The sequence below is a fragment of the Rhamphochromis sp. 'chilingali' genome, assembly GCF_963969265.1.
Source record: "Rhamphochromis sp. 'chilingali' genome assembly, chromosome: 7".
Classification (NCBI taxonomy): Eukaryota; Metazoa; Chordata; class Actinopteri; order Cichliformes; family Cichlidae; genus Rhamphochromis; species Rhamphochromis sp. 'chilingali'.
Window position 1 is genome coordinate 8,264,102 of NC_137934.1, and position 14,382 is coordinate 8,278,483.

General features: G+C 42.7%; 1 protein-coding gene across 3 annotated transcripts in view; it reads left to right on the forward strand.

The window, feature by feature from the left end:
• Window positions 1–6,037: 6,037 nt before the first annotated feature.
• The window catches only part of pdzrn4 (PDZ domain containing ring finger 4), a 44,115-nt gene continuing 35,770 nt past the window's right edge, over window positions 6,038–14,382 (forward strand). The window contains exons 1-2 of one of the 3 annotated variants that reach the window (XM_080886953.1): window positions 6,051–6,181; window positions 6,320–6,549. In XM_080886953.1, the coding sequence (XP_080743079.1) occupies window positions 6,481–6,549 (69 nt within the window). In that variant the 5' untranslated portion in view covers window positions 6,051–6,181; window positions 6,320–6,480. Of the gene's footprint in view, window positions 6,550–14,382 lie in introns of all 3 variants that reach the window. The other 2 variants (XM_080886951.1, XM_080886952.1) reach the window with 2 other exon arrangements.

The window sequence follows — 14,382 nt, forward strand, 5'->3', positions numbered from 1 at the left end:
ATCAATCTATATTAAAATATAACACAGATTGGCAGGCATAAAGTGGTGTTTTTTCACAAACAAGGTGGTTTTCAAAGAGATTTTAGCCCAAAACACTGAGCAGGGCATGTATTGTGTTCTTAAGAATTCAAGGAACTAAGCAAACGGAGGACAAAAGAAGCAGCAGACCTAAAGCCATATCTTTAAGAAATAGGAATAGATCCGGCAAAGACTTGACACAGGACCCAAGCAATCTATCTGCCCCTCTATTTGAGCCATCTTCACTGAAGCCTCATCAGATATGGTCTCAGAAGAAGTGCGGTAGTCTTCCTTAAGGAAGTGAAGCAAGGAGAAAAAATTGCAGTGGCAATAAGTCTTATACAGTGATGAATCCAGATTGAAACTTTTTGGTCAAATATTGTAATATGTCTGGAGAAGGTCAGGAGAGAGGTACAACAGTGAGCCTATAGCCATCTGCAAAACACTCTGTAGGCTGTGTCATGGTTGTGGGCTGCATTTTAGCCAGTGGTGTTGAGATTAAGAACATAGAACAGTACCACCAGATTTCTATCTGCAGGACTATCTGGAAAATGTCATGATTGGGAATGGCTTCAGTTTTCAGCATGACAATCACCCCACACACTCCCAACACAGTAAAACCAAACCTCGATAGAAAAACAAGTCAGTCATGGATTGGCTTCCCCAGAGCTCGGTACTCAACATTACTGAAGCAGTGTGGGATCATCTTGACCGAGAAGGGAACAAAAGGCAGCCAACATCCAAAGAATCCAACATCCAAAGACATTCATTGTCTTTCAAGAAGGCTGGAGAACTATTTCTGAAGACTACTTGAAGAAATTACATGAAAGCTTGACTAAGAGAATTCAGGCTTTTGCAGAATAAAGGTAGTCATTCCAAATACTGACTTTCAAACTTGTTAGAATTATTTAAACTCAGTCTTTTATAAATATAAAGAACCTCAAGACGTTTGCACAGTCCTGTAAATATCTTACTAACTAAGTCACTTAGCTGCTAAATATGATATAGACATGAAACGTTCTCAGAGGACAAGTCCTGCTGTTCACTCAGTGTTCACTATACTTTTCTGCGTTCACTGCGTTTTAAAATATCACACATCAAATTACACTAAAATAAAAGGGTGACCACAGTGAGTATTTTATCTGCTAAACACCAGCATGTTGGTAATGGCACTGTGAGTGTGATAGCTCATAGCAATCCAACCTGCACTTGGCATCCCATCTGGTTTGGACCCAGGAACTGCCAAACCATTTCAGGCCCCCCCTTTTCTTTTTACCTGTTTTATGGTCAAAGTCCCAAGGGAATGTGCCAAGTGTAGCATGGAGGGGGAAATTTGGCTGATATTTGCAAGATGCTCTGATATATATATATATATATATATATATATATATATATATATATATATATATATATATCCGTCGCCCGGATCAACAAGGTCCGCGTCAGGTGTTGAGGAACCAGGGCACCCTGACGAAAAGTGGGCTACTGGAACTGGAAGGCATCGGTGGGCAAGAGACGAAAACAGGGCGTTGTTGGAATGCTACTACACAAGTAACCCCGGCGGAAGGGGCTACATGAATAGGATGAGGGACCTATGGATTCTTCGATACCCAACATCCACAATGACGGCGAAACAACTAGTAGCTCAGTGTTCCAACATTCGAAAGAAGGGACTGCTCTCACAGCTAGAGATTGACGAGGTACAACACAAATGCTACGGCAATGAGGAGTCAGGACGCCAGGTCAGGGGGGCGATATCATCACCCCCACCCGAGATTGGGTACATAGCCCCAAGTGCGATAGGAGAAGGATCGTTGAGTGTGAGAGGAACTGACCTGAAAAATAGGATCATGGCCAAGCTTGAAACCTGGATCCCCCGTAGCCGGTTACCAAGATTACGTGAAGTACCCTCAGAAGGTCTGCTAGATGATGTTAATGCAGCACTACGGGCAATACCTACAACCACGATTACCGACACTAACAAGCTGATCTACAATACGGCAGCAGTGATCAGTGAGATGCTTGGCTACAAGTTGAACAGCGACAAGGGGCAGTACCCTCCATGGAGAAGGAGGCTAGAGGGCAAGATCAAAGTAGCACGGAGGGAGGTTAGCCAACTAACGGAGTTGCAGAAAGGTAAGACAAATAAGGTGCCTAAGAAATACAGCAAGCTGTCCATACCTGAGGCCTTGGAAACTGCCAAGCAAAGACTCACAGCCTTGGCCAGCCGCTTGAGGAGGTACACCAGAGCGATAGAAGGCAGGAGAATAAACCAGCTGTTCTCCACAGAACCAGCAAAGGTGTACTCTCAGTGGCAAGGGAACAATAAGAGAACAGCACCACCAAGGCTGGAGACGGAGCAATACTGGAAGAGCATATGGGAGAAGGATGCAACCCATAACGGCAATGCTCAGTGGCTAGAGGATCTGAGGGCAGACCACAGCGACCTCCCTGAACAGGGTCCAGTAACCATCACAGTGGCAGATATCCAAGAAAGGGTCTCCAGTATGAAGAGTTGGACAGCACCAGGGCCCGACATGGTTCACGCCTACTGGCTGAAGAAGCTGACTGCACTCCACGAGCGTCTGGCAGCACAAATGAACCAGCTGCTAGTTAACGAGAGACACCCGGAATGGCTAACCGAAGGTCGGACGGTCCTGATCCCCAAGGACCCCAAGAAGGGACCGGTCCCCTCCAACTACCGACCAATAACCTGCCTCAGTACTACATGGAAGCTCCTGTCAGGCATCATATCGGCTAAGATGAACAGGCACATGGGTCAATACATGAGCGGGACACAGAAAGGAATTGGCAAGAATACCAGAGGCGCAAAACACCAGCTACTGGTAGACAGAACAGTCAGCCGAGACTGCAAGACCAGACTGACCAACCTGTGCACTGCCTGGATTGATTACAAGAAGGCCTATGACTCAATGCCCCACAGCTGGATACTGGAATGCCTAGAATTGTACAAGATCAATGGGACCCTAAGAGCCTTCATCAGGAACTCAATGGGGATGTGGCGTACAACACTAGAGGCCAACTCCAAGCCCATAGCACAAGTCACCATCAAGTGCTCTGTCCCCACTGCTGTTCTGCATAGGCCTGAACCCCCTCAGTGAGATCATTAACAAGACTGGCTACGGATACCGACTACGGAACGGAGCAGTTGTCAGCCACCTCCTGTACACGGATGACATCAAGCTGTATGCCAAGAGTGAACGAGACATCGATTCACTGATCCACACTACCAGGCTATACAGCAATGACATTGGAATGTCGTTCGGACTGGAGAAGTGTAGCCGGATGGTAACAAAGAGAGGGAAGGTAGTCAGAACTGAGGGGATTGAACTACCAGAAGGCAACATTGCAGACATAGAGGACAGTTACAAGTACATGGGGATCCCGCAGGCGAATGGGAACCATGAAGAGGCCGCTAGAAAAGCTGCAACCACCAAGTACCTGCAGAGGGTCAGGCAAGTCCTGAGGAGTCAGCTGAATGGTAAGAACAAGATCCGGGCCATCAACACGTACGCCCTACCCGTGATCAGGTACCCTGCTGGGGTAATAGGCTGGCCAAAGGAGGAGATAGAAGCCACTGACATAAAGACAAGAAAGCTCCTTACCATGCATGGAGGGTTTCACCCCAAGTCCAGCACCCTGAGGCTGTACGCTAAGCGGAAGGAAGGGGGCCGGGGACTGGTGAGTGTCAGCACCACAGTCCAGGATGAGACAACGAACATCCAAGAATACATTGGGAAGATGGCCCCAACTGACCGAGTGCTCAGTGAATACCTCAGGCAGCAGAAACCCAAGAAAGAGGAGGGAGACGAGGAACCATCATGGAAGGACAGGCCCCTGCACGGTATGTACCACCGGCAGATAGAGGAGGTGGCTGATATCCAGAAATCCTACCAGTGGCTGGACAAAGCTGGACTGAAAGACAGCACAGAGGCACTAATCATGGCAGCACAAGAACAAGCTCTGAGCACAAGATCCATAGAGGCTGGGGTCTATCACACCAGGCAAGACCCCAGGTGCAGGCTGTGTAAAGATGCCCCAGAGACAATCCAGCACATAACAGCAGGGTGCAAGATGCTAGCAGGCAAGGCATACATGGAACGCCATAACCAAGTGGCCGGCATAGTGTACAGGAACATCTGTGCCGAGTATAACCTGGAAGTCCCGAGGTCAAAATGGGAGATGCCCCCAAGGGTGGTGGAGAATGACCGAGCTAAGATCCTGTGGGACTTCCAGATACAGACGGACAAAATGGTGGTGGCTAACCAACCGGACATAGTGGTGGTAGACAAACAGAAGAAGACGGCTGTAGTGATCGATGTAGCGGTTCCGAACGACAGCAATATCAGGAAGAAGGAACACGAGAAGCTGGAGAAATACCAAGGGCTCAGAGAAGAGCTCGAGAGGATGTGGAGGGTGAAGGTAACGGTGGTCCCCGTGGTAATCGGAGCACTAGGTGCGGTGACTCCCAAGCTAGGCGAGTGGCTCCAGCAGATCCCGGGAATAACATCGGAGATCTCTGTCCAGAAGAGCGCAGTCCTGGGAACAGCTAAGATACTGCGCAGGACCCTCAAGCTCCCAGGCCTCTGGTAGAGGACCCGAGCTTGAAGGATAAACCGCCCGCAGGGGCGTGCTGGGTGTTTTATATATATATATATATATATATATATATATATATATATATATATATATATATATATATATTATATATATATATATATATATATATATATATATATATATATATATATATATATTTAAATATATCGATATATATAGATATATATAGATATGAGCATTATCAACAGTTTACAATTTGCTGGATGAGTTGAGCAATAACCATTTATCATTATGCTACTAGAAGGATATTTAGGGCATACTTGCTACTGTATAAACAAAATTGCTAGTAGAGGCTTGTAATGCCATTGCTGGACTCTCAGTTTATCTTAGCAGCATCTCTGAGTTTTCCATCCTCCGTTTTTCTTCCTCTTTCCTCTCATCCATTCTCTCTCCTTTTTGTTTCCTCACCCCTGTAGAGATGGATCAGTTGGGCTGGAAGCTAATTTGAAGCCAATCAATACTAGTCTGTGTTTCTTCCTGTGTATCAACCCAGTCCAGTGCCCTTGTCTAACTGCCGGCAGAGAGAGAGGGAGAGAGGAGGGGAGCATCTGTTTTGTGACTAACGCCCTCTGACTGTAAATCTATGGCAGCCGCTAAACACCACTCCTCCAACCATTGTGCTAAGTGCAAAAGACTATCTGATTGAATCCAAATTAGATTGATTTCAATGCCAAATCCAGTTGTTAAATGTGTGGACTGACAAAAAGCCCTCTTAGGAACTTGATTAACTGCCTTCATGGCATTTTAACTGATGTCTGAGGGTTTTTTTAATTATGGATTGAATGTTTGGTTGAGTATGTACACACAGAAAACTAACAAATGTACTTTACGGCATACAAACACAGATGCTAGTGCAGTCTGCACACTAGCGCTGTGCAATACTGCAAATTTTGATATTGGTCCGATACCAAATAAATGCAGGGCCAATATTACTGATACCAATACTGATACTGATACTTTTTAACATGTAAATAAGAGGGGGGGGGAGTTGTAAATGTATATGTCTCTAAAGCAGTTTGGGTCACCTTCTGTTATTTAAAGTAATTTAACCCAATTTACTGGACTACATATCTAACTTAGAGCATAGATAATCGATCCAATCATGCAAGTATCAATACTATGGATATTGGGATCTGTCTGCCCACCTTTACTACACACACACGCACGCATGCATGCAGCCTGTCCTTTCCTTTGCTTACACGCAACAGCACTGATGTTCAGAATCTGACTCTTCCCAAGATAAGAGCAGTCCCCTCCTCTCTTTTTCTCCCAGCCCCCTTCTCCTTAAACAGCCAATGAGGATGCCATCTATTCATGAGGTGGAGTAGGAGCAGCCATGTGTAGGCAGCCTGCCACAGGAGGAGGTGTGACTCCATGAGCCAAAAGTGTGTGTATGCACAAGAGTGTGCTCACACTGAGAGAGGAGGTGGTGGAGTATAGAGAGTGGAGGGAGAGAGTGTATGTAGGCATGCAAGTGAGACTCCAGGGAAGGAGTGACAGGCAAAGAGGGGAAGAAAGCCAGGTGCGTTTCACTCATCTAATTACTGCTTCACACAACACAAAAACACTTACAAACACACACTCACTTCACAAACTGAAGGTAGTACTTCCAGAGCCTGCGTTGAAACAGTGAATTGAAACACGTGTGTGGTGCGCTCAGAGCGACAGAGGGGATCTCTGAGGATACACGGATGAGAAAGAGGTGTGGGGGAGCCAAGGAAGAGGAGCCCGAGTGTGTATCGCCCAAGGGGGAGTTCATACACACCGCAGACAGCACACACACTCCAGCGGGCACTCGGCACTGTTTCCCTGACAACTAGAATGGGCTGCAATTTGTGCACCTTGCAGAAACGGGAGGAACACTACAAACTGCTCTACGAGATCGCACAGGTAAGTGAGACTTGAAGGAGAGTGCGCTGGCGGCAGCGGAATAATCATTGCCATAAAGTTAATGACAAGCAAAGGTGACATTGTTAATGACGGTGTTTTAAAGGGATCGGGGTCAGGGTGAAACAAAAAAAACCTCAACAACGAGGATAAACTCAGAAAATTGAGAGCAAATCTAAGAAGGGGGGTATAGGAAAGAAGCCGGGTTGAGTGGGAAACCCGGAGGAGAAGAAAAAAGACAGGGTGCATGAGAGAGATGCACAAAAATGAGTTTCTTTCAAGCAAACAGGCAAAGAGCCAGTGGGTATATGTGTGTGTGTCTGTGTCTGTGTGTGTATTTCTTTACTCCATCAAAGTGAGTGAAGCTAGTTATTTCTCCTCAGTAGCAGGAGATGTGAGAACAAGTTCAGCTCTTCTTCCCGAGCTGGCTCCGGGGGAATTCATCACATCTCCTCTGACTGTGACTGTCTAGAAGCAATACAGTTCAAAGCACAGCCAGCAAATGTGTTCTGCTGTTTTCCTTTGTGTTGTTTGTCAGAAATGGACTTCTGTGACCTAACATATGATGGGATTTTTTCCTGTCTGCTGTCATGTTAAAAAAAAAAGGAATTGTTCCAATTTAATGCTCAAGTGAAAGTCCTAAAATATAGAGTGAGAAATAAAACACATGATTAAGAAATTTTAGATACTAATGATGACGGAAACCCTGCATTACTGTAAAATGTGGTGAATGAGTAACTTGTTATATTGTACAGTGCTTGGCTGGTGGGGTGAATCTGCTGAGGAAAAACATATAGCCAAAAATAAATATTTTCTTTGACTCATTTCAGCAGGTTTCAGGTGTTTAAGACAACTTTAAACAGCAAGTGAAGGTTGGATAACCTTGTAATTTTCAGTTGCACACTTTACATCACTGGGAGGAAACACATGTTCTGGATCATCTCTTTTGTCGGGAACAGTGCTGGCAAACATCGGGCCAAAATTCATTCATCATTTAGTATCTTATACTGTTACAGACAGCAGCGAAACTAGATACAGCATGATGAGACTGAGCAGTGTTGTTGCACGCCAGTTCCTTTTGCTATGTAAAATATACTGTAATCATATACTATCATCCAAAGTGTCAATCTGGAAAATAAATAAATAAATAAATAAATAAAATAAAATATATATATATATATATATATATATATATATATATATATATATATATATATATATATATATATATATATACATATATATACATGTACATGTGGGGTTCATACTTTAAATGTCAGCTTGTTGTCACTTAGTTGATGTTAATGATGTTTAATGACGACAAGGCAGCCGTAGGCGTCTTTGTTATGACCTCTCTAAAATGGAACAAATATACTGTCATTAACGTAACTTTCCACCACCGCATGATGCTGCTTTTATGAGCCTTATTCACAGCGCTGCAATCTCAAGCTCGTTATGCTTTCAAACTAAATGCCCCCATGCTTTTAATGAGGCGGTGGATGTTTGCGTTGTCTGCCTGGGTGGAGTGCAAAAAAATTGGTCACGTCAATTTAAGAGAAACTCTAGGAGGTTGCGGCTGCTTTTGTAGGAAACTGTTAATGGACTTGCACATACTTGCCAAAACAAAAGGCGTAGCTGTGATATGTTGGAACACTGAATGCAGTCAGTGCAGTCAGGATGTAGTCAGCAAAATTATAAGATTATGAGTATACAAGCATTTAAATCATACCCAGTTGCTGTCTTAAAAGTGTTTATATTTTTAGATTAGAGGATTGATGTCACTCTAATGTGACAATGTGGTGAGCGGAGCCCATATAAAGCAGCGGTCCCAAACCCCCGAGTTGTTTGGTACCGGTCCGTGAGAGTTGAGGCTCAGGTGTGAAATTCATGGTTTTCAGGGTTTTTATTGGTTTTTAGCATTATTTTTTTAAATAATTTTTAGCGTTAACTTGGTTTCCCTGGGTCTTTTCCCGTGTGTTATGAATAAATCTTCTTTTTTTTTATACCGGTACTGGTTTTATTTTGTTATATTTATCACCTTAAAGGCTGGTCTGTGAAAATATTGTCGGACATAAACCGGTCCATGGCGCAAAAAGGTTGGGGACCCCTGATATAAAGTAAATCAGGTGACTAGGGATTAAATTGCAATGGGTGGGACTAAAGCAACTACCAATGAGAGTGCAGGATACCGCTGATTGACATGTGACCTGATAGTACATATGTTACAGAGTTACCCAGGTTAGCCCTGCGACAGACCTGGAAGGATAGATGGATACTTAGGCAACCAGATACTGAAATGTCCACAAGCAACTCCTTTCAAGGCAACGCAGGATGAGCGTGGACGTAGCATAATGCTTTCATAAAAAATCTAGCTGGAGTCTGGTTCCATGCACAGATAACACCATCATCTCTAAAACTCTAAATTCATGTACACAACAAATAAGAGCAATATTATTTGTTTCCATGTGCTTCCACTGCTCTTTGCTGCTAGCAAAATAGCTGCGGTCTTAAAAACCTGTAAGAACAGTAAATTGCCAATAAAAGATGGACATCAACATCGTGACATCATGGTTTATGGAGAACCATTTAACCCTTTAATGCCCGAATGATGAAATAATTGCCAAAAGATTTCTGGGGGTTGAAGGGGGGAAAAAAATCACACTGATGATATAGAAGTTTTAAAAACCAAAAATCCTTGAAGCCACAAAAAGCCCTGAAGTTGAAGTTTAGTATGAGGTACAGAATGTTACTCCTCTTTGCAGTCAGAAGGTAACCATGTCTGGCCATTAAAAAACTATCAGGTTTAAAGCCCAATGTAGGCTTGTTGTACACCTCACGATCTTTAAATTTCTTTTCAGAAGAAATTTCAAAAAGGAAAACTCCACAATTTCTTTTCTTCCTGTTTCAAATTCTTCTCCTGCAGTATTAATCCTGATATGGAGGGCTTTTTTCTGAGTGGCGACACCTATTGTTCATAAGATGACTGCAGTAAGTCTGGTGTGCCATCAAGTACCAACATAAATGATGAAGGGCTATGGTGACCATACGCCGATGATTTAACCAAGCCTGGTTTAGACCACCTTTCCTTCACTTTTAGGCCCAAAAGCTATATCTATCTTTATACGTCTACATTATAGACATGACATCATTCTGTTTGGCATAAGAGCAAATGCAACTCACTGATTATTACTGTTTTATATGACACAGATGCATTCATCCAAATGTCAGCAAGAGAACAAAAATGCATGTCTCCCAACCCTTTTTTTTTCGATTTGCAGTCTAGGACTGCACCACTTTCACTTTTCAAAAGGTTGGCATTGCTATGAATTAGCTTTCGAATGGCACCAAAAGTAAAATAAAAGAGAATAAGCCCACAGAACAGATAAATAAAGCATTTTTTAAAGTTAGAGCAAATGTAATATAAATCACGCAATTTGCATGGGGATTGGCTGGAACTAACACAAAAAGAAACCCCCATGCTTCCCTCCTATTTCAGCATCACACTATTGCCTAGGTCCTGGCACCATGGCAGATGTCCAAGAGTAATATAAGCCCCCCCCACCCCCTTACTGTTAAACGCTCGGTGGTGTGCATGTGACAGTCGGCGGACACCTACAGTCCTCATTACCAGTGTGAAAGAAAGTGGAGGAAGAGAAAGATAGAGGGCTCACCAGGCAGTAAGTGTGTCAGTATGACTTTGTACCAAAACTTGAGGCTGAGGGGATTCTGCAAATCCAGAGAGACTCCTCAACAATCCCACTGTCTCTCCTCCTTTTATCATTCCAGACTCATTTCTTCTCCTTCCTATTTCATACTTCTCCTCTTCTGTAACCTTCATTAGTCCCGCTCTCCCTCTGACTGGCTCCCTCTCAGCAATCTGTTGCTCCCCTCTCTCATTTTACTTTGGCACATGCACAGCGCTGCAGACTTTAAATGTGTTTCTGTTCTGTTTTACTTCCAACAGTGCTACCCAACAGGACACCACCTGCTCATTAAACAAGTGAAAAACTGAAGGATGCTTATAAGGTAGCTAAAGTGGGGCTTGGAACAGGTTCATAGTGTTACTGGACTCGTGTTTTGCATGAGTATTTTTGAAGATGTTGCGGTGCTATGTGTGTTGCACTTTTCATATTTAGTGGCCCTCTAGGTGGCTTTTGATTTTATTATTCAATTCAACTCGGTGTTTTTACATATATGCTCAAAATCACAAAAACAGTGATCTCTGGGTGTTTTATTTTGTAAGGTAACAGTGGGAAGGAAAAACACCCTTTTAAGAGGAAGAAACCTCTGGCAGAAACAAGCTTGGGGAGGGGCAGGGAGTGTGGGGAGGAAGACAGGACAAACAAAACACTGTGGAAGAGAGCCAGAGATCAATTATAGCTAATTTTTATTATGGAATAATGCTGTATAAACACATAGTCATTGAAAAAAGGCAACATTACTCCTACTGCAGTGTAATTAATAAAGGATTTTAGGGTCACCCGATCCAGCTCCAACTAATTTCTTTTGTCGTAGGATGTGTGAGTAACTATTAGTTTTGTTCATTAACTTTCTCTTAATTCAGATCCGGAAAGATGCTTACAAATCTTAGTGGACCAGCTCAAAAAAAAAAAAGGTATTTGATGCTATGACTTCAACCTTAGGGAGATAAGTATGATCAGTTAAAGAACTGGTTATGCTAGTTTTAACTCTCTCTACTCCTTGAAAGTCTACTAGTAGTATTTAAGTTGTATTTCAAGCCTGTGCATTAGAAGTTAGTGAGGGTGGGCTCTGGCTACACAACTACACTACAAAAAAGCCCCAGAAACTATTCTAAGGTTGTCAAACCACATCTTTACTGATATACACTGATGTGTAAAAATTATCCATTAAGAGTACAGGGGAGACTGTGAAATGTCATCTTTATGGGGGAAAGAGTTAAAGGTCTAATAATAACTTCCTTTCTTATAAGAAGTTAGGAGTTAGATTGCCAGCTAGGTCACCAATTATGTCTGTTACTACAACACCAAGCCCATACAACCACAATCTCCTGGTGTGACAGAGCCTTTAGGGACTATGCGGACGAAACACTTACAAAATAGATTGTAGCTATTTTGAAGTTATGGTAATGGCTTGCCCCTGAAAATGGTCATATTGTATAGTACATGGGAACAGAGGACTTCAGAACATTTCATTTAAAAAAAAATACATAATAGAGCATTTTAAAGGCCAATTCCAGATTTCAGCCTGCAGGCTTTGCTGCTGTGTGCTACACCAGTGGCTATCTGTGTTCAGACAGCTGCACTTTTCTGACAGGACTGCTGGCTGCTCGACCCCAGCTGCCCAGCGGCCGTTGGGAGATTTATGACTTTCGTCAGACAATTTACAATTCAGTGTTTCATTTGTAATTTTGTGCATGAGTGTGTCTGCACTCTCCCGCCACAGGACTCCATTCACTATGTTGCAAATGCCATTCTGCGAATTTTGCTTGTGGCTGTGTTAAATCGTTCTAAAGCCTCTGGCCTTCAGACTCTCATAGGGCCTGTGCGCTTTGTGCTTTTAGTTGTAGCAAAGTCAGCACTATTTTACCAGACAATACTGACTGTGTGTGTGTGTGTGTATATATATATATATATATATATATATATATATATATATATATATATATATATATATATATATATAATATACACACACACACACATATATGATGCAACAGCCATTTGCAACCTAGTGCATTATTCCCTCATCTACATAATCCAAGGGTGTTTGCAGATACACTCCTGCTGTGTAAACCCTCTAAATAGATGTACATATTGTACATAGTCCTGCAAATTTAACTAACCTGCCTTTTTTTGTTTTGCTTTCTTTGTCCCACCCTGTGATTGTGTATTCCACCCTAATTTCCACCTGTATTTTTATCACTCAGTCTTCCTTGTGTGTATTTATAGCCTCACGTCTTCCTCCGGCCTTTGTCAGCTTGCCTGGTGTTCCTGCCTTTTTCCTTGCCTGGCTTTGTTGATCTCACTGTTTGTCACTGTTCTTTGTGCTTACTTTTTGTTTTCATTTTGGATTTTGCCGTACCTTATCCCAGCTTTTGTGTTTTCCTGGATTCTTGATCAGGCCCTACTAAAGACTCCTTTTATTTTCTCAACATGCCTGTCTGCGTGTTTACATTTTGAGCCTTTTTTGAACTGTAAAGCACAAACCAAGTAGTTTGTATTGTTTTCAATTGTATTTGCACACAGAGATGACGTACAGACATGAGCAGGATACAAAACTCAAAAAGTCACCTGTGATTTCATTCAATGAAGAACATTCAGCCCATTATTTTATTTCAGTCCAGTGTAATGAGACACTTAACTTCTGTCAGTGCGCCCCAGGGCAGCTGTGGCTACAATGTAGCTTGCCATTGCCAGTGTGTGAATGTGTGTGTGAATGGGTGAATGACTGAATGTAGTGTAAAGCGCTATGAGGTCCTTAGAGACTGAGTAAAGCGCTATACAAATGCAGGCCATTTACCATTTACCATTCTAATGGCTGATACACATGTATTTCTATTTGCCACTAAACAAGAAAATCTATAAGAGTGCATTCTGGCAAGAAAATAGTAAAGGTTAATTAAAATTACAGTTAAAACAGCTAAGTATAGTTAAAGTGCGGTTTGGATTAGTTAAAAACAAAGAAAAAACAGTCTTGTAGATTAGATGCTATTTTGTGAACTGTGCATGCCATTGTTTTTCCTTTATTGATACTGCACTCTTGAACCTGTAAAATAACATGGGGCAGTTACTCTGCATGAGTGCCTTCATTTAAAATAATTACACCCAGCAAACACCCCTGAACTGAAGGTTCTGTGGTGCAAAAGCAAGCCTGCAACAAACGTAGTCAGAAGGTCACTTTGCTTCAAAGAGTGATCCAGACAAACCCACTTTTACAAAGCAAGAAATATTGTTCATATTATTGTAATAAACAAAGCAAAATGTATTTTCTCATATAACACATCTCTGACTGACAACTCATGAGGTCATGAGATGGTTGTAATCAGACAACCAGTCGGGGAATACTCATTTTTTCCAGTAACCAGTAATTACTAGTTGGTAACTGGTACCAGTGGGCTTATGTAAAAGGAGCCTTAGGTAAAATTCTGAATATTAAAGGTCACAAGCACAAGTCCAGTACACAGTGAGCAAGATGTTTTCTTTGTTTTCTTTTGCCTGAACTGATAAAAAGAACTACTACTAAAAATAATACTAGAAAGTCCAGTCAGGCAGTGATGGAGAATCACAGATATTGGCACTTTTTTTCTTTTGGGAACCTAAATGTTTGCTGAGCACTGGTATAATAAATAAGCTAGAAAAACAGATGATGCCACTGAGCAGTAAATAGTCATTCAGAAAAGCCTTTTAACAACAGAGAGAAGCAGTACAGTATGTGAGGCTTCCATACCGTTCACACCCTTGTTATCGCACTTCATCGTCTCGGTTATAGCACCTTGAAGTTACATTTGTCCATTTCCCCTATTTTTTAACTAGGGCAGCCTTTTTTGCAGGCACACCCTCCAGAGACAGATGCTGTGCCTCATGTCCAGCCTGTTAGACAGCATGAAGGGGGCTACATATTCACCCCTTTCCTCCTGCCACCACCTATGGTATCCAGCGAGTGCCACAGAGCAAGCGAGGGTGTGGTCAGACCCACACAGCCGTCACCTCCATATGGCCAAATCCGACCTCAACCGTGACTTCATCCCGCCGGTGTTGCCTGCGAGGTCGGAGCTTCTTCTCAACCAGTGTAGCGATGTTCATAGGTGAACATGATCAATGAAGTTGCACTAGGTGGAATACACATAACATAGAG